Raw genomic sequence first — 18,815 nt, 5'->3', positions numbered from 1 at the left:
CCGTATTCGAAAGGAGTTTTTCCTCATTTAAAAATTGACGCGCTTTCAAAAGCTGGGTATTCTTACTTAAAACGAAAAATAAACCTGTAACAATCTTCGAAGTAAAATCCCAAAATAGATTAACTTTCAAAACCACACGATGCAGCAGTTCAAAAAACTTAGAGAAAAAAAAATTGATTTTGTTGTTGCCGAGCGAAAACGATAAATTTTGGTTTCTGCTGCACCTGTGAACACATCATCTGTTCTAATGCAAACGTGTATTTTAATGTTAACATCTTTTTACCGCATCAAACAATTTTATCTCTTGCATCGTTTCGGGATTAAACTCCTTAATGCTGCTTTTCATTTGAATCGAAGTAGTGAATATTTAATAAAGCTTCACAAAAATGTACGAATTCACCGAAATTATGAGTTCTTTTTGAAAAGCTTTAAGAAACAAAATACTTTCCCAATAAATTTTTGAAAACAAAATTTACTTTTGAAACACGTGACCAAATTTTTTTGGAAGGTTTGTTAATAGAATATTGATCAGTATTAAAAAAAAACTTGCAATAATTCTCGCTTCCAGTCCGAAATTTATTTGGATTTTTTTTTTTTTATGTTCGTAGTTTTCCCCGTGTGTGTGTCTATGGATAAAGAATGAGTTTCAGAATATTTTATGTAGTAACCAAGAGAAAACAACATGCCAGAATGTTTTTTTTTCTAAGATTAGACTTATTTCGATAAATATCTTCATTCTGTCTTGATAAATTATTCCAGAATATTATCATACCCAACACTTTTCTCCTTTCTCTGCTGTGGTATTTGCATAATGTATCAGGTGTTTCTGATTACGTGTCAAGATGATGACAACTGCCTTTGGCGTTCCTAATTCGTTTTCTCGGTCCACGTCTTTCGTTTTTGTCACCGAAGAGCAACCAAGAATTGTGGTGAGAATTCATTTCAAAGACGAAAAAATATATATACATATTTTGCGTGCATAAAACTAACCCCGGAGATAGCAGTAAGTACAGTATATCTGAACGGGGCTTTGTTATCATTTGGCTCGCGGTTATCCAGGAGAAACTTTAAAGGAAGTTATATTAAATTTGATTAATAAAATTTCGCTGTTGTTTAACATGTTTCTGCTCGCATTAGACTGGACGAAACACCAGTGTAAGTAGATTTTTCTGATTACTTCTAGGTCTTTATAATGGTTGCATAAAAGTTCACGAGATCGACCAGCTGTTCACGGAAAACTGTGCAACTTTCGTAACGAGTTTTAGCATGTCTTCAGAAGATTTTCCGAATTTTTGGAAAGCTGCTCTGGTGCTCTTTGTCTGTGGCTTGGGTCTTTTATTCCTAACATTGATCGCTTCAATTTCCTGCTGTTGCATCAGGAACGTGTTCCGCAAATCCGTGTTTACTGTATCTGGAACAATTCAAGCCATAGCTGGTAAGTAATAGTTTCTTTGAAAAATTTTATCTGCCTGCGTTCATTTGCATGTTCTTTTTCCTTCAGAATAGTTTATTTGAAAGGAATCAAGGTATTGGTTTATTAATATCAAATAAAAACATTTGCCATGTGAGTATAATGTTTAAACCTCCCACAAGTTGGAACGTTTATAGAGCGGTTTTTCTCTCCGAGCGAGTCTAATAAAGCTTCATGAGTAGTATTTATTCAATATGATCGCTCAACATTTACGTGTGATTGCTTGAATGACGTTTTAAATGTGTTTTTTACAGGACTGATGTTTCTGCTGGGGCTCCTGCTGTACCCAGCTGGATGGGGTAGCCGACGTATACAGATGGTATGTGGAACTAAAGTGCAACCCTATTATTTGGGAGGTTGCTCACTTGGTAAGTTGATCAGATAATTTTGTCTGAAAATTTAATATACAGGGTATACCTTAAATTCGTAATCAGTTTAAAAATTGATTAAAATTTAAGGAATCGGTACATTTGAACGCTTTTGCGAAAAAGTTATTCTCACAAAGGAGGATTTGTTTTTGGTACAGAAAAAAATAGTTCAAATTTTTGTCGATAGAGGGTCAGGGAAACCAGTCCGACTGGAGTGATTTGAACTTGAACCATTCTTTAATCTCTTCCGAATCGTTCGAAAAGCTCCAGTCGTTAAGTAAAACAACTTCATCAATTGTGGTTCATCTACCAATGCCAAAACCACAATGAAAACCTTATGTGAGCACCAGCAACAGGGAAATTCCAAAATTAGCCGTTAATCGTACACCCTGCATTTTATAGGACTCTGATTTACATATTTCCATTGATTTTCATTCGTGAAGTGTCCTCTTTAGACAAAACTTTGGTGCAGGAAAGAAAATCTTAGCTAAAAAAAATCCTCCTTCGTGAGAATAACTTTCTTGCAAACTGCATTCAAGTATACCGATTCTTCTAATTTTATGAATTTTTAAACTTCTGTATTAACGAAGTTATGGGATACACTTTACAATATAAAGATATTTTATTGAGCATAGATTTTTTTTCTCAACCCATATTTTTTCAGCTTTTCAGAATTTTTATGAATATTTGAAATGTATATTTTCAGGTTGGACATATTATCTCGCGATCGTTGGTACAATCATAACATTCATATGCGCTCTACTCTCTGTGCAAGCGGAAGTATCTACATCCAGTACCAAGGTTCAAGATGGTTTAATAGAGGGTAAAAATGTAATCTGTGTGATATGATGTGTTTTGGCGCATGTAAACCTTTTCGCTCCTTTTAGGAGACACGCAAAAAAAACAGGTTTATAACATACCTGGACTTTTTTAATGACGAGCATATAAAATTAATGCTGAAAAGTGTCATCCTGGAAAGTATAAAAGGATGTTGGTTGTTGAAAAGAAAAATCTTAATCTGCTTTTGAGTGTTGTATTGTAATTTTGTGCGAAGACGTGTTTTGATCGAACATATTTGACAATGTTCAATAGTATGCGGCTATTCGTATGCATACATAACTATGTATCTCCTTGTATTGTTTGTTAACGACACTTTCCAGTTGAATGTTGTGGAAATTTGAAGTTTTTGTGTGTTGTTGTAAAAATGAAGTGTATCGTCTTCTGTCTTTGTAGTTGAATTGTCACGTGTTGGTTTGTAAGAAATTTTATACGTTAATTCGTTTTATTCCTTCGCCACTAGTTACGGAAACTAAACAGAGCACATTGTAATTTTTAAATTTCGCATTCATTTACGTGAAATTTGGCATGAGAGTTATATTGGAAAGGTCGAGTTCAGAGATGTAGACTGTGTTGTTTCTTAACGTAAACCACTTACGTCAAAAGAACAAATTATAGTGATTTTAAGCCAGTTTTTGAGAAAGTAAATATAAATAATTGAAAGCGTAAAAACTAGTTTTGCGTCGCTTTCACAATAAAAATAAGATAAAAGTGCAAAATAAAATCAAATTTTGTATTCTTTTATCAAAGATAGTAAAATGAAATAAATTTTCTCTTCATTATTAACATAATGGCATGCAAACAGTATATGATAAAGATAACTTTCTCCAGTTACGGATTTTCTTGAGAGCATACTGCATATTTAATTGATAATTATGTACAGCTCATTTTACATTCAGTATATAATTCATTCACCTCTCGATATACTTATTAAATGAGGAAAAAAATAATGAAATAACCAATAAAGAATTCTATTTTACTTCACAAATTGAGTTTGTATTTCTTAAGTGAAGCCGAGAGGGATAAAATGTTTTCATGAACAGTTTTCAATTAAGAAGGGTTAAATTTTTTTTCTGTTATACGCATAAGTTACATGAGAAATACAACGCTGTAAAACATGTGAATATTTTCTACTGCTGTACCCAGTGGTGAACTGGTATTTTGAAAAAAATAAATAAATTTTATTGAATCATTTCGTTACATATTGCATTCTTTTGCGTGTAAAACATTTTTAATTGTTTTTGAAATATACGTTGATTAAATACAACCATATTTCCGAAGTTCAATCATTACAAGGCTCATATTACTAATTTCAAAATTACACCTGCGATCATATTAAATTAGTAAAATCATTATGCATGCATGAGAAGAAAATAATTGTTATTGTCCTTGCTCTTCGTTTCATAGAGTAGCTACTGAAACTTCTAAAAAGTGTATTATTGTTCAAGAATCTCTCATATTCTTGATTTCTAATGAAATTGAAGAGCTTGTAAGTACCTGATGCGTAAGAATGCGTGGGTTAAGGAATATCTTTTATTTAACTTTTTATGAGGATTCTGCTTGCTAACAAAGCACGTTTGTTTCGAACGGAAAGAAACACACACATGAATGGATTAAGTAAAAATCTTTTTCTATTGAAGACCAAAGCACAAACTTTTTGGACCTTGTTAAGCCGTATAGTATAGATGACTTTTTTTTTTTAAGGGAAGAAAAACGTATCGAGTAAGTCTTGAGTTCTTCTTTAATCACGAATTTTTAAGCCAAAGCAATATGGGAGAAAAACCCCTAATGACAGGGATTGTTCTTTAATTAGTTAAGGGGATCAAATTAAATTTTTAGTCGTCTTTGTCATTTCTTTGAAGTTATTTCCAAGAGAGTTTACAATTAGGTTATTTCTTAATGATTCAATTACTCTTCAAATGTCATTGTATTTGATTTGTAATTGAATAAGAAAACAATATTAATTTTGGGCCTCGTTGTCATCGACAAAAAAAAATTTACATTGTATTTGAGAAAAGTGATTTAAACTCGAAAGAAAAATTGCATTAATGGAACGGTAAAAGCCTAAAAACCATCAAAGCTAACAAAATCTGAAGTTTCTATCATTATGAGAATGCGATTGAATTTGATGCAACTAATAATGGTTTACGGAAAATTCACCGCCAACAATTCACCGCCGGAAAATTCACCGACAACAATTCACCGCCATGCAATTCACCGCTAGGAAAATTCACCGACTAACAATTCACCGCCATGCTATTCACCACTAGGAAAATTCACCGACCAACAATTCACCGCCATGCAATTCACCGCTAGGAAAATTCACCGACCAACAATTCACCGCCATGCAATTCACCACTAGGAAAATTCACCGACCAACAATTCACCGATATGCAATTCACCGACGACAGTTCGATGCGAGTCAGTTAGCGAGGGAATGAGCGATTGAGTTACTGAGTGAGTGAGTGACCCAGTGAGTGACTGAATGACCGAGTGAGTAAGTGATTCAGTGAGCGAGTGGGTTACTGATTCAATGAGCGAGTAAGTCAGTCCGTGAGTGAGTGAGCGATCTAGTGAGTGAGTGATCTATTGAGTGAGTAAGTGCCATATCCTAAAGATATGGCGGAAAGTTTAAATAATGACTTTATGAGAAAAAATTCAGATGATACGGATTCGGGTTGCTGGATTTTATTCGTTGGTAAAATGAATATTTGCAGTGGCCCTCACGGGGGATGCCCGATTGGCTTCCGAGTCAGGGGTCTCGTTTCATTTTGGGGGCACTGGATGAATCTCATTCTTTTCTGTCATTTAACATTGTAGAATTTTCAACAGCGGAAGCCCGAGATAAATCCAGTGTCTGGGTGCCCCACTAAATATCTGCGTATTGGGTCCCCGTTACTAGATGTGGGCCCTGGATTTATTCGTTTTAAAATTGATAAAAATTAAAAATTTTCGTGGCCACTCACAGGGGGTATGTCCGACAAGCCTTCAGGTCGGGGCCCCATGGAAAAGTTGACAGGTTTCATTTCGGGTGTCCCTGGATGAATCTCATTGATTTTTGTTGTTTAACATTGTAAAATTTGCAAGACATCGGTAGCCCGAGATAAATAGTCAGTACCCCCACTACAATTCAACGAATTGGAGTTTGGGGACCCCCCATGGGGAAGTTTTCTGGGGTTACTTGATGAATCACATTTGTTTTTTGTTGCTTTATTATTATAAAATTCGCTTCTTCTGTAAGCTGGTGCTTTCACGTGTCCCTTTCCATAGCACGCTGATGAAGTGAAACGAAATAAACAAGATATGTTATGAAGAGAAAAGGGGGGGGTGGCCGCCAAAGGTGGTAGGGGAGCAGAGCCCCCTAGTACTGTATATAAAATACCATGTCCTGACTGATTCATCATCGCCGAGCCAAAACCGCTGAAGCTGTAAATATCAAATTTTGTGAATAGTTTTTTTCACGACGTAAAGACTCACTACTCACTAAGAAATGGTTTTTCCATATTCGACAACCTAAGGGCGTCATAAGAGGGGAGGGGGCGGTCAACGTTGAAATCATGCCGAGCCGAAACAGCTGAAGCTATAAATATGACATTAGATCAATATTGTAATATAGACTCATTGAGAAGGGATTTTTCCAAATTCAACCCCCTAAGTGGGGTTTCAAAAGTTATATGGAGCAATCAGCACTGAGCCGAAGTCGCTTAAGCCATAAATATGAAATTTAGTTAGTATTATATTTTATAATGTACATACACACTAAGACAGGATTTCTGAAAGTTCATCACCCATCGGGGTTATGAGGTGAGAGTAATTTTGAGATTGCAAAAACACACAAGAGCGAAGCCGCGGATAACAACTGGTAATAAAATATAATGCTTACTAAATTTTATATTTATGGCTTCAGGGATTTCGGCTCAGTGATGATTACTCCATATAACCTTTGAACCCCCCCCCCCTTTATTAGGGGGGTTGAATTTTGACATTTGACTTACAGTCTTAGACTTAAAACGAACATTCGATTATGTTGATTTAAATATTCTAACAAATAAAAACACTTCTCAGCAGGCAAATGAGGTAATGTACTATATTGGTTTAAAACATATTACTACAATAGGAAACAAGCTGCCATAATAAATGGTAAAATCAGCACATTTGAAATGTAATGAAAAGAGTCCCACAAGGATCGGCCCTTGGGTCATAATTATTTCTAGTTTATATTAATGATTTATGTAAAATTAAGTAGAACGGTAAAATAATTTCATTCGCAGATGACACAAGCCTATATGTTGAAGACGGGGGTGGATTTAGAGCTCGCTATTGGTAGGGGTGATTTTACAAATCTTTAAAAATCTAGTCTAGGCATCGGTGACCACATGTCCTGCATTTTGTCTCGTATTTTCCGTGACAGTTCGGTTTTTCTGTTTTTTCTTCTCCATCCAGACCTTTTGAAAAATGTCACGGTTTTACTCGTTTATAGTCGAAGTTTTCTTGAATTTTTTGTTTAATTTTTTGTTGCAATATTACCATATAGAAGTTCCGAAAATTTCATAAAATATCGCATTTCGTTTGAGGGGAAATCTAAGGAGAGCACCTACATCCAGCAGTGGATTGAAATTGGTTGTTGATGATGCCACACCTATTAAAACCAGTATTTTAAATACAGTTAAACTCGGTTATAACGAAATCGAAGATTTCGCGGGATTTCGGCGTTATAACCGAGTCTGGCTGTATTGCTTTCACTTTTAGAATATTGTTCTAGAGCTCTTTTAGTTATTTTCTAACATTTACCGGTGATTATGTATGATCCCCACCTCATATTAGTTCACTACGACGCAGTTCGTTTTGTAGAGGCCATATAATTATGTCCTACTACTGATGCTGGGAAACAAATTAATGAAATAAAGTGAATATAAAGATAAGTTTAATTTTCTCAATCAGCAAAACGGGTAAAAGAAAGCCATAGCCTCATATTGTTTAAAATTATATGCGTGAGTTCAAAAATCGTATGAAATTATCTCGTTTTAAACATCCAATTCTTGGACATAAGGTGGACATAAGTGGACTCTTGGGTGACAAATAAAATTTTCAAAAGCTGAAACTCACGGAACCACAGCTTCAAAAAACGATATAAAAAATGACATTCTTTTTGGGCAATGTTAGAGGAGTATTTTAGAAAGATAATTTTCACACAGTTTTCATTACATACATATTTAATTGGTAATTTTCAATCAAAACCTACAATATTTAATTAGTAATATCTGACAAAATTTTCATTCAAAACATACAGTATTTATTTAACAATATTCGACATGATTTCCTTCCTTACATATTTATAATTAAAGGGTTCCAATCTACTAATCTAGAAAAGCAGATAACACGCAAATGTAAGAAAAAACGGGAGAAAAATATTCATTTCTCACAAATATTGATATCATAATTAAAATGATACATTATGAGCTATACCTCTCAAACAGTCTTTAATGTCACATCCTTGATGATACTTATCAACTAAATTCTTTAATCTCTGCGCAGAGTCCCGGTATTTCTTTCTCCTAATCAATGTGATGGTTTTTGTCCACTTACAATTTTCTCCATCCGAACTTCATTCAAACTCTGTTCTCTTTTTATGGCACCGATGAACTTCCACATATCTGGGTGGTGAGCAGATAATTGCTGTTGGAACGCTCGATGCCATCCTTCTATAGAATTGTTGGTAAATCGTTACGCGTTCCTTGAAAGCAGTTCCGAATGTCGATGTCAAAGCGCGACGACCACCACGACAAAGAGGACGCCCGATCCAAGTGTCTTCAAATCAACACTTCATCATAAATACGTTTTCGGAACAATCGGATTTTTTAATCATTTGTGACACTACTACGTTAAAAACTAACTAACTAACCAATTCACTCACTCCCTCACTCACTTACTGACCATTCACTCGCTCCCTCACTTACCAATTCACGCACTCCATCACTCACTAACCAATTTACTCGCTGGCTCAATCACTGACTCGATCAACCACTTACTCACTCGGTCACTCAGTCACTACTGGGTCACTCACTCACCCGCTCAATCACATACTCACTCGGTCACTCAGTCACTACTGGATTGCTCACTCACCCGCTCAATCACTTACTCACTCGGTCACTCAATCACTTACTTACTCGTCACTCAGTCACTCACTGGGTCACTCGGTCACTCAATCACTTACTTACTCGGTCACTCAGTCACTCACTCACTGGGTCACTCACTCACTCGGTAACTCAATCACTGACTTACTCGGTCACTCAGTCACTCACTGGGTCACTCAATCACTTACTTACTCGGTCACTCAATCACTTACTTACTCGGTCACTCAATCACTTACTTACTCGGTCACTCAATCACTTACTTACTCGGTCACTCAGTCACTCACTCGGTCACTCAGTCACTCACTCACTCGGTCACTCAAACACTGACTCGGTCACTGGATCAATCACTCGGTCACTGGATCAATCACTCGGTCACTCAATCACTTACTCTCTCGGTCGCTCAATCACTGACTCACTCGGTCACTCAGTCACTCACTCGGTCACTCAATCACTTACTTACTCGGTCACTCAGTCACTCACTCGGTCACTCAGTCACTCACTCGGTCACTCCCTCACTCGGTCACTGGATCAATCACTCGGTCACTGGATCAATCACTCGGTCACTCAATCACTTACTCTCTCGGTCGCTCAATCACTGACTCACTCGGTCACTCAGTCACTCACTCAGTAACTCAATCGCTCACTCCCTCGCATTGAACTGTTGTCGGTGAATTGCTAGTCGGTGAATTTTCCTAGCGGTGAATTTTCCTAGTGGTGAATTGCATGGCGGTGAATTGTCGGTCGGTGAATTTTCTTAGCGGTGAATTTTCCTAGCGGTGAATTGCATGGCGGTGAATTGTTGGTCGGTGAATTTTCCTAGCGGTGAATAGCATGGCGGTGAATTGTTGGTCGGTGAATTTTCCTAGCGGTGAATTGTTGGTCGGTGAATTTTCCGGCGGTGAATTGTTGTCGGTGAATTGCTGGCGGTGAATTTTCCGGACACGACTAATAATGCCTATATATTTCTGTATCCTCTTCTTGTTCTTAATTAAGCTGAGCATTTTTTCGTGAAATTGATAGAAGTGCAGTATTCAAAATACCTGAAATTTAATTTACATAATTATATACACAAGCATTCAAGAATATCGAAAAAATATGAGTAATTCTCAAAAGTTTGAAAAAAGGTTCGATTTGCAATTAAATCAATTTCATTTTAATGATTGAACGGATCAATTATCAATAAATAAATCGCAGTTCGACCTTATGATTAAATAATCAAAGCATGCGATTCCTAACTTTATTTTTCGATAACTTTGAATGCATGAATCTTTTTGGAAAATAATGCACTTGAAATAACGAGACATTAATAACGCTGCAGAAGTCATACATATGGCTTCTGTTACGGCTAATTATCTACCGCCATCTCCAAAATTGAATTCGTAATTGCGGAAACTCGGTTATCGTGAAATACGTAAGATTCTTTTCAATGACGACACTTGAAACTAGAGTCGGAAATTAATGAGTTTTGTCATGTGATAAGATCAATTTATATTCTAATTAAAATAATTACTACAGTCGAATCCATCTAGACGTACGTGTTGCGGATGCTAAAAAGATGAAAGACTTATCATTGAAAAAATATCTACTAGAAGAGTTTTGGAAGAAATAATTACACATGTCTATTAATATAAAGTACAATTTTTGATATATTTAAATGTCAATATATTGACATGTGATTTCTCAACCCGGTGGGCGAGAGAGACATTTGCAAAAAAATATATCTATAAATTTATTTTTCTTGTGTCGTTTGAATCGATTCTTATAAATAATTCCATTACTTAGGAGGATTCTTATCAATATATTTAAAAATGAAATGATATCATACCTGTGTTGTTCCAGATATCGAGCATTAATACTCTAGTGATACTCTAAATATTTACTAATAACGGAAAATGCATGAGCAAATACTGCAGGGATCTCAAGTTATTGAATGAATTGAGTAATGCGAATAATACTGTTATGGAATGGTGTTTTGAAATATAATCATACTAAGTCCCACGAATTAAATCTAGAATGGAATATTCTCCAGATATAGTTTTATAGAAAGGGCTCAAGTGCAAATTTATTGTCGGATGCAGAATTAATTTAAACCAACAGCAGTTTTAGGTTAGTCTCGCATAATGTTAAAGCTTCAAGGACAAAATTTTAAACTTCGTGGAACAAGAAAGAGAGATTTATAGTATCTGGGGACCATAAAATTATTTCTCCAAAATTAAATTTTATAGACATGACGTAAATTTCAGGGGAAGAAAAAACTTTTTTTTTCGTGGAAAAAAATTCGTGTAATACTTTCATCACATTTGCGCTGTTTATCTTGTAGAATAACGAGTTCGGTTAAGTCAATTCGGAAATAATGGTCTATCGAAAAAAAATGATGACCCATGACTCGTTGTTGGAACGAGTCTTTCACGCGCAGCGTACGTTCGTTTTTGCTAATTTAAGGCGATACGTACCGAAGATTTACGCTGAAATGGATGTTTCATGTGCATTTAATTTTTTTTTTATATTTAACCGCTCGGCACAATCTCGTACTTTTATATCTCTATTAGGTAAGGCACGTATTTTATATCTGTTGTAAATTGCTGTTACTCTCCTACCCACAAAATACAGCATTTCTTTAAAAAATCATTGTTCTCTACGGGTTTTTTACATCGAAAATCACACGTTTTTAATCAGCTCCTATGACACTGAAAAGTTGGTGATGGTTCACACCTGTAAAAACTTATCGAAAAAATATTTTAACAAAAACTTATGTAAATCGGTGCTGTTCGTATATTTTCAATCGAAACAATACAACAAAGGAATTTAATTAGAGTGGTTTTTTTTGAATTAGCTTAATATGGTAAATTATAAGAGGATAAAATTTAGAGGTTTTGTCTTGGTTTTAATGCTGTTTATAGTCAGATAAAATCATGCTAAGCAAAGGTGAATAGTTTTTACCATGAATTTATTTACCAATCCCCTCAATTTTGTGCGGTTTTATAAATAATCTCTGAACATAAAATTTTAACAGCTCTCAAAAAATGAAACCAATAAAGAATCACCTTTTTCTAGAGGAAAATGTATTATTCTATTTTTACAGCCGTTTTTTTTGCAATTAAATGACACTAAAAGATACTTACCAAATTTTTTAAAAATTTGAGAAAAGTAATGGGTATATGTAGTGGGGGTTTTTTTTATCATGTTATTTGCCATGCATATTCAAATAATTATGTGCTGGACCGTATAAAGTGTTAATTATTATAAAAAAATCCTCAAACTGTATTTGCTATGTCTTTTAAAGTTCCTTAAATTTACAATATTTTATTAATGATTTTGATATATATTAAAAGTGAAATAATTTTATTTAAACCAGCATTTGGTGAAACATTTTTCTTAGGTATACGAGAACATAAATTTACGACATGAAACATCTTTTTATATTATTAATTCTAATCTAAGAACTTACTCTATTTGAGTTTTCAAACCACTTTCTATCGGTGCCGTAATTACCCAGGAGTAATTTTGCATGCCCCGTTACCTACGCTTCATAGGGCTTTCAGATAAAAAACTAAATATAAAAAAACTAAAATCAGAGAGCCCCCTTCCTCCCAGATGACAATAGGCTCGTGCCCATTGTAAAGTACTTGAAAATTTTAGAGATCTTGAACTTCAGTATTTTCATTATTCATTTAACTTAAATCGGTTAATTTTATATCTTGTTGAATTACTTAAGTTAGCGTACAGTTAGCATAGCCTGTTAGAATCAGCTTTGATCTGAGAAGGAAAAGGTCACAAGGCGTCAAAAAATTTATGAAAAAATTCAAGTACATTCATCTCGCCCAGAAATACATAAAAAAATATTAGCGGCGGATTGCAATTAATGAATAATCAATACAGCCACAAAAATAATTTAAAATGACAACCAGTTGACTGCAAATCACCTGTAGTGCTTCTTGGTGACATCTATAAAACTTCTTTTCACTTACATTTCCTTTCTCTCCTCTTCCTTTCTCTTCTATAAGAAACGATTTTTCTTTTCTTTCTCTCTCTAGCTGTACTGTACCTGATCATGTGTTGTTTAAATGACGTCACTCTAACACTAGGGTTCCAGGATTTTTAAATTCATTTTTAGCCTATATTAGCATTCAAAATATTAATAATTAAATTTTTTTTGAAAGACTCATAATAATTCCACCGGATTTTTTTATATTTTTGCGCATATTTAAATAAGTGGAATCAGTGGTAATTTTTTAAAAACTTTTTGAAGACGTCACCCCTTGTGACCTTCTAAGAAACATTCTGCCAATATAAATTTAATAGGCATAAAAATGAATCGAGTGTATATTCATTTAGTTAAATTATTTTAGGCATAACACTAGATAAATTAGGGTGATTGCTAAAAAAGTAAATCTAAAGAAACCATGGAATAGATTTCTCTTTGCTTGAGAAAAATGTTCCTTTTTCAGAAAAAAATGGCATTATTTACTGATTTTGATGGTGATTATTGTTGTATGAATTTTTTTTGTCTTTGAATTTTTTAGCTGCAATGCTTCTGTAGCTCAAACACTTCAACTTAGAAGCTATTTGTGAGTCTTGGCAAACGAGAGTGAATCAAAATTAATGTTCAACTCATTTTTTTGCTGTTGGATGTAGGAAAAAGTAGAAAATATACGAGTGTGTAGTATGGATAGAAAACAAAAATAAAATAAATTTTTTCGTGGACAGTGAATTCGGTCCCAGAGGAAAGTAAAAGTACTTTTTCCATCTGAACTGAGTTTCCGGTACTTTTCAATTTTCCAAAAAAAAAACAAAAAAAACTTTCTTTGTACGATATTTTTTAAATTTTTCAATAAAAGAAAAAAAAATTATACAAGTTTACAGAAAATAATGCCCACAAAAGTATTATGTACTCTTTTGTTGTTTGTTGATATATATTTTATATCGTTTCTTTTTCCATCTGAACATTTCCTCCATTCAAAGAAATGCGAGATTTCCTACAATCGCCATCTTTTATATATGAACATAACTTAAATAACATCTTCCAAAAGAATGTATGCAAATATCTATTGTTACCTTTCTTGTGATTTGCATGTGAAAAATTTTACGAAATCCAACAATGAAAATCTTTTGCAGCGGGGGTTTCTAACCACCGAATCGCTAGGGAAATGAAATTTCCAAAATATACCGTAAATAAAGAAAACAAATTAAAATACACATAGTGCGTTTTTGGATTGATTTTTAACCCAGTATGGTCTAGTGTATATTGAAATATACATAGCAAGATATGGTCAAAAAAAATTTTCCCCATTTTTTTTTTTTTTTTGGGCGTTTCGGAAAGTAGATCTTTCAGTGTCATTTCGATATAAAATACAGCTATATAAGTGCAATACTTTTTTTTCCAAAATCCTTGTTGGTGTCATTTTTTTGGGAGCTGCTGAAATTTCAAGTGTCAAAGATTAATAAAATTTCATCAAATTGAGGATATTGAAAATAAAATTCTAGGTAAGAACTATTCAACTTAAGCAAGATTTTATCTGTTTACATTAAAGTCAAGTCGAACTGTATATTTTACCTATAATTAACTGTTTTACCTAATTCAAAAATCCGCTCTAATTAATTAAATTGTTGTGTTGATGCATCGTTTCAATTAAAAATATACTAACAACACCAATTTACATTAGTTTTTATAATTTTTGTCAATACGTTTTTATGGACGTGAGCCATACAGGGTTAAATTACTTCAACGATAACAGCTTAAAAACTGTTTAATTTTCTAAATACTGCGAGGTTAAAATAATTTTCTTTTACATCATGCGAGATAAAAAGTTAAATATTTGCATAAAATATTTAATAAAAGAGAAAGGGTGTCTAATTCTTGGGAAAGTGTTGACAGCTTTATCAAATGAAAATTGACTCTTAAAATGGCAGGTCAGGTCATATACAGTGTCAAAACAACCAACGATATAATTGAGTTAGCGCTCGAGATCCTTACTGTTCCTTGTCTCCATATCGACTGCCTGTCAAACTCAATAAAGCGAGTCATTTGATACGAGCTTGTCACGACGATGCAGTTCACGGCCTGGTTTGTTCATCAGACAGGAATGGAACATGGTATGGTATACATGTATGTCTATTTATATATATAACACATCACAGGGAAGGCATGCAATTGATCGCTGGTTGACTGGTTCGAGGAATCCGATTTAGATCCATTAGACGCTATTGTTATTGCTTATATTTGCAAGAGCTATCATGCAATTTCTCATTGGTATTTCTTGTTAGGGATCTCGTAATTCAACACCGGCGAACACGCACTCCTGGAAATAAATGACAGTCCAAGTTATAGCCTCAGAATCTAAATGAAGAACGAAAACACATTGGATTATATCATACACATATCTTCAAGTATATCAACTCTACTATAGCTAGTTTTAAATCAATCATACAAAATAAATGTATTTTCTTGTTTGCCAAACAAGTCAGTGCTCCGAAAATAAGTCATCATTGATGAATCTCGAGTGGGGAAGAAATTTGGTATCATATTCATTGAGTATATTTTTGGCTTGTAGGGTCTCATACCTTTCTACATGGTCAAAATGCCTGAAATACTATGTTTTAATATAAGTATCATTAAAAATATTATTCACTCATTGATCTAAGGTGTCTGATGGAGATATGGCCATGGTGGTAATATATAGCAAATTTTCTGTATGTTTTTATTTCGAACGAAATGTTCTTATGTTGTGTACGTGTTTGTTTAACACCGACCTAATTTTTTTTTTTGCTTTGGTGATGTGTAGTTTCACACCAGTTTGACATATTTTGTCGGAAGTGTCATTCAGAAAGTCACGTTGTTATTTTCTTACGATGCATTTGCATTTTTCTTCGCAGATTCCCTACATTATGCTACATCTTTATTCCGTTAATCATTACATGTGCAGTTTTTTATACTTTCATTCTGCAATGCAACTGCATTCATTCACTGTATACAATTTTGTCTGTCATATATATATATATATATATATAGGTTTCTTTTGAATATTTGACTATGTTTTTTGGCTAGGTATGGTGTATTCATTGCGCAAGTACGAGTGCCAAATGTTTTTGTCAGAAATTTTATCTGACCAGGTCTCTAGAGTCCTCTTTCCCAATTTCTTTTCACTAAGAATAAGGATTTATATTCCCGAAATGTCTTTTTATCAGATACCCGAAAATCCCTTAATTTGCACAACACTTCATTAAAAAAAAAATTTCAAACACTTTTCATTCAAATTTTTGTGTGAAATGAACATTTTTTGGAACTAAAAGGTCAGAGTGTCATATTATTTTTAAAAATTTGTTTCAATGAAATTTGATTTTTATGATTTTTCAAAAATGAAATTTTCAAAAATTTTATTCCGATTTTTTTCTTCCTGACTATGAACAGAAATAAATTTAAAGGATTGTGCCATTTGTTTGATGGCACATGAAGTTTCTCAAAATTATAATTATTAATTATTTTAATTAAACTAAGATAATTAATTTACGTTGATTAGAAAGTTAATCAATTGGAAATTTACATTAATTACAAAGAAAAACATGCTTAATTTCTGTCCAATCTGTTGAAACTTTTTGGTCACGAATTGTAAGAGCGGTCAAAAATGGGTTAGTTCCCTTAAAAAATTTCCCCTTTTTGATTCATCATTTTAATTTAGTTAAAGCTTGAAAAATTTAATTTCTGAAAGAAGTATATTTTGTTTGTACTTCATTTTCAATTGAAAGTCTGCTTAGTTAAATAACTTTTCTAAATCAATAAGTTAATTATTGTTAATATTGTTAATTATAGTTAGAAAATGCCGGTTAATTTGTTGAGGTATGTACGTTGAGGACTTCATTGATCATTTTTGTCGCACCATGGTCATTTTCCGCACGCGAGGACAAATTAGACTGGGATCTACAATTTATTGCTGATTCTGAACAGCAGCCCTTTCTTATACTGACCGAGAGGTTGGTCCGCTAACCCTTCAGCGTCGGACTCCCTGCGGTAGCTATCTTTTTCTGTGGTCAGTCGCCGTTTCTGTTGCCATCTCGCGTAAAGAAAGTTTCTGACAATGATAAACCGGGTATCGAACTTGCGACACCTCCAAATATCCTTTGGTACTTTAGGCGAGTATATTATCGACCTGTGGACTACCGCGCCCTTGAGGTTTTCATCAGCCATATTACCTTCACCTGCTAGGAATATGGCCAAAAGGTAGACTCTTGAAAGAACTAATTTTTTAACATTCTCTGTTGAGATATGCCATGGATCATTATTTTTTTACAGCTCTTCAAAGTACAGGGTGTTTCAAAAAAATCATCCGATTTAAAAAAAATCATAACTATTCAGCTTTTAATCCGTTTTGATAGAATAATGTATAGGTAGAAAGAGGGAAATCTCGAGTGTCAACGCAGTTGCCGACAGGTAGCACTAACGCTCTTCTTTCAGCCGTCACTTCAGTGTTTGTCAAGATGGCGACTGCACAACAAAAATCGTTTTGTGTTTTAAGCTTCGCGAAGTGTGAGTCCGTAACAACTGTTCATCGTGCTTTTCGTTGACAATATCCTGGTGTTGAACTTCCTTCCGCTCAGAGCATTAGGCGATGGTATAAACAATTCCGAGACACGGGTTGTCTGTGTAAAGGGAAATCCCCTGGCCGTCCCCGCATGTCAGACGAAAATGTGGATCGCATCCGGCAGAGTTTCGCACGTAGTCCATAGAAATCCACTCGCAGTGGATGCAAACATGCTCGCAAAAGTTTGGGACGAATTTGATTACCGTATAGACATATGCCGTGTATCCCAAGGTGGACATATTGAGCACCTTTAATTTGGTTTGTAAAAAACTTTATGATTAGCCATGTAATATAAAATTAATCTGAAATGTCTATGTGTTCAATATTTTTCGTAATATACGCATTTCAAATCGGGTGATTCTTTTTGAAACACCCCGTATTCTTAAACATTATCTGTTTTTCAGAATGTGTCATAAGGCCTCAACAAAAATCACTGAACTTTAGCATGGCTATATCTATAACCTTCACTTACCTTATTTCAAATTTGACACACATATTTTCGATTATATGCGCTATACTATACTAACATATACTTACATATCTCTAATATATATATATATTTTTTGCTAATTTTGAAATATTAAGGAAAAAAAATGTATTCTTAAATACCTTTCGCGCATGAGAAAAATTGCATGATATCAATATAATTGAATAAACATTGATTCAAAATAGAAAAAAAACTGTTCAGTTCATAAAATGAGGAAAATCATTAACATTATATTGACTTAATCTTATTTAAAATTAAATTTGAAGTTCAAAATGAAAAAGATTATAAATTTAATATTTTCTTTCATTGATATAATACTTATGAATGGATCTTAGATATCTTGCTCCTTATTTGATGAACACACTGAACAGTTTTGCTTATTTTTAATAATCGATTACATTGATATCGTGCTATTTCGTCATGCGCAAGGCATTAACAATATATTTTTTTCTTAATGTTTAAAAAATTGTGAAAAAATGAGTATTAGAGATATATTTAAAATATTGTGTTTGTATATCATAGTATATACAATCAAATATATGTATATTAAATTTGAAATAGTTCAATGGTTAATTAATATTTTTAATGATATTTCTACTGGGGCAAAAAATAAGGGACATAGTTTTGGAGACTATTTTATCATATTAAAATGTATGAGACCCCTCAATTAAATTACATTAATTATTGAAAAATATTTCGTTTAATACCGATTCTGGAAAAAGTTATAAACTAAAACGACTAATAATGCATTATAGATTAAAAATTAGATTGAAAAAAAAAAGATCTATCTGGTTAAAATCCAACGAACGTGAAATTTTCCAGGAATGCAATAAAAGCTATTATTGACCGAAAGCAAAAATTTTTCTTGGCGGATACGTAACGCAGTGTCGCATAAACAAAATTATGCATGGATGAACAGTGTCAATGTATTTTTATCTGAAT

At 33.7% G+C, this 18,815-nt stretch overlaps 1 protein-coding gene across 1 annotated transcript in view; it reads left to right on the top strand.

The window, feature by feature from the left end:
* The window catches only part of LOC149079980 (LHFPL tetraspan subfamily member 2a protein-like), a 55,392-nt gene extending 52,356 nt beyond the window's left edge, over positions 1 to 3,036 (top strand). The window contains exons 3-5 of the mRNA XM_089238899.1: positions 1,184 to 1,435; positions 1,726 to 1,839; positions 2,546 to 3,036. Of these exons, the coding sequence (XP_089095025.1) occupies positions 1,184 to 1,435; positions 1,726 to 1,839; positions 2,546 to 2,688 (509 nt within the window). The 3' untranslated portion in view covers positions 2,689 to 3,036. The remainder of the gene's footprint in view (positions 1 to 1,183; positions 1,436 to 1,725; positions 1,840 to 2,545) is intronic.
* The last annotated feature ends 15,779 nt before the right edge of the window (positions 3,037 to 18,815 follow it).

This window comes from Pholcus phalangioides, unplaced genomic scaffold, assembly GCF_987345545.1.
Source record: "Pholcus phalangioides strain wild (caught in Gottingen) unplaced genomic scaffold, Ppha-v1.0 ptg000011l_1, whole genome shotgun sequence".
Taxonomy (NCBI): Eukaryota; Metazoa; Arthropoda; class Arachnida; order Araneae; family Pholcidae; genus Pholcus; species Pholcus phalangioides.
This window is presented reverse-complemented; position numbering and strand designations above follow the sequence as displayed.